Source organism: Pundamilia nyererei, unplaced genomic scaffold (genome assembly GCF_000239375.1).
Source record: "Pundamilia nyererei isolate P.nyererei 1_Seehausen unplaced genomic scaffold, PunNye1.0 scaffold00055, whole genome shotgun sequence".
Classification (NCBI taxonomy): domain Eukaryota; kingdom Metazoa; phylum Chordata; class Actinopteri; order Cichliformes; family Cichlidae; genus Pundamilia; species Pundamilia nyererei.
The window spans coordinates 1,706,877-1,708,116 of record NW_005187456.1 but is presented as its reverse complement, the minus strand read 5'-3'; the positions used below and the strand labels follow the sequence as shown (position 1 = coordinate 1,708,116).

At 42.2% G+C, this 1,240-nt stretch overlaps 1 protein-coding gene across 2 annotated transcripts in view; it reads right to left on the bottom strand.

Moving 5' to 3' along the window:
* The window catches only part of LOC102213100 (ras-related protein Rab-33B), a 3,291-nt gene extending 2,293 nt beyond the window's left edge, over positions 1-998 (bottom strand). For both annotated transcript variants that reach the window (XM_005733833.1, XM_005733834.1), the window contains exon 1: positions 705-998. In XM_005733833.1, the coding sequence (XP_005733890.1) occupies positions 705-962 (258 nt within the window). In that variant the 5' untranslated portion in view covers positions 963-998. The remainder of the gene's footprint in view (positions 1-704) is intronic.
* Positions 999-1,240: the final 242 nt, after the last annotated feature.

Sequence of the window (1,240 nt, the reverse complement as noted above, 5' to 3'; positions counted from 1 at the left end):
AGACACTTGGGCATCTTACAGAAGGAGAACCTGAAGTTTAAATTATTAAACCAGAGATGGCTGAATTCCTTTTATCGGCAATCGGGTAATGTGCATCCTGGCTCACTGCCTTTTACTCACTCACTGTTATGGTTTACTGAAACACCGACAGACAGAGCTAACATTAGTGTCATTATCATAGACTGCATGTTCCCACTGTGATGAGTCAAATTGTCTGCTGTGGAAAGTGCTCCAAAATAGACTTTTTTGACAGCACCTCCAAAAAATGGGTTTAAATTTGCGGGAAAAACTATTAAAAAATCTACTTGACCTGTTATTGTGTTGCATCTGGATCACTTCATCAGACTGGGGCATGATCTGTTTCACTTTGACTGGAAGCTCGTAAAAAGGGGGGAAATCTCCAGGCAAATGAGGATAGAATGAAGATAAATACTTATATGTGGAAGAACAGAAATGACTATGAACTGGCTTTACACCAAGTTTCGTTATTCCCTTTCTTGTGAACAATGACAATGGCCTCATAGGAGTGACAAAGCCTTCATTTTAACAACTGGTCAAAGTAAGCTCCATCACATGCCTACAGGCTGAAAACAGACTCCAGGTCAGGCTCTGTGAGCTGACCTATAAACCTAACATAGCCAAAAAAACAGTGAACGTTCACAGGTATCTGCCGTGTGCCTTTCTTAAAATGTAGGACTTCTCACCTTGATACTCTCTCCGTCCAGCTCCAGCGTCCTCTCTCTGAAATCGACCCCGATAGTTGCCTCAGGGTTTTTCAGGAAAGTGCCCCCGCAGAACCGGTAGGTCAAACACGTCTTCCCCACATTTGAGTCTCCTATTACTATTATCTTGAAAATCCGAGCGTGTGTAGTGTCGTATTCGTGGTGAGAGGAGAGCTCCAGGGAATCGTTTCGACTGAAAATTGTGTCAAATTCCTCCCCAGGTTTGTTTTCTATTGCCATTGCTCATCTTCTCGCGGTCTGGACGGCGCTACAGCTCTGAAATATCGCGAGACTCCAAAGGAGAGTACCTTTGAACCTATGTACTTAAATGTAGCTGTAGGCAACGTGCAGAATACAAGCAATTCATCAAATTCTTGTGTTATTTAGCTGTACACATTATTCTGTAGAGATCCGATAGAGAACTTGCTAGAGGAAAAGAACAATTAAAAAATGTAACGTGGAATATGGTTAGAGATTATTTTCCCCTTTCCTTTCTTTTTAATTATTTGGGGGGGGGG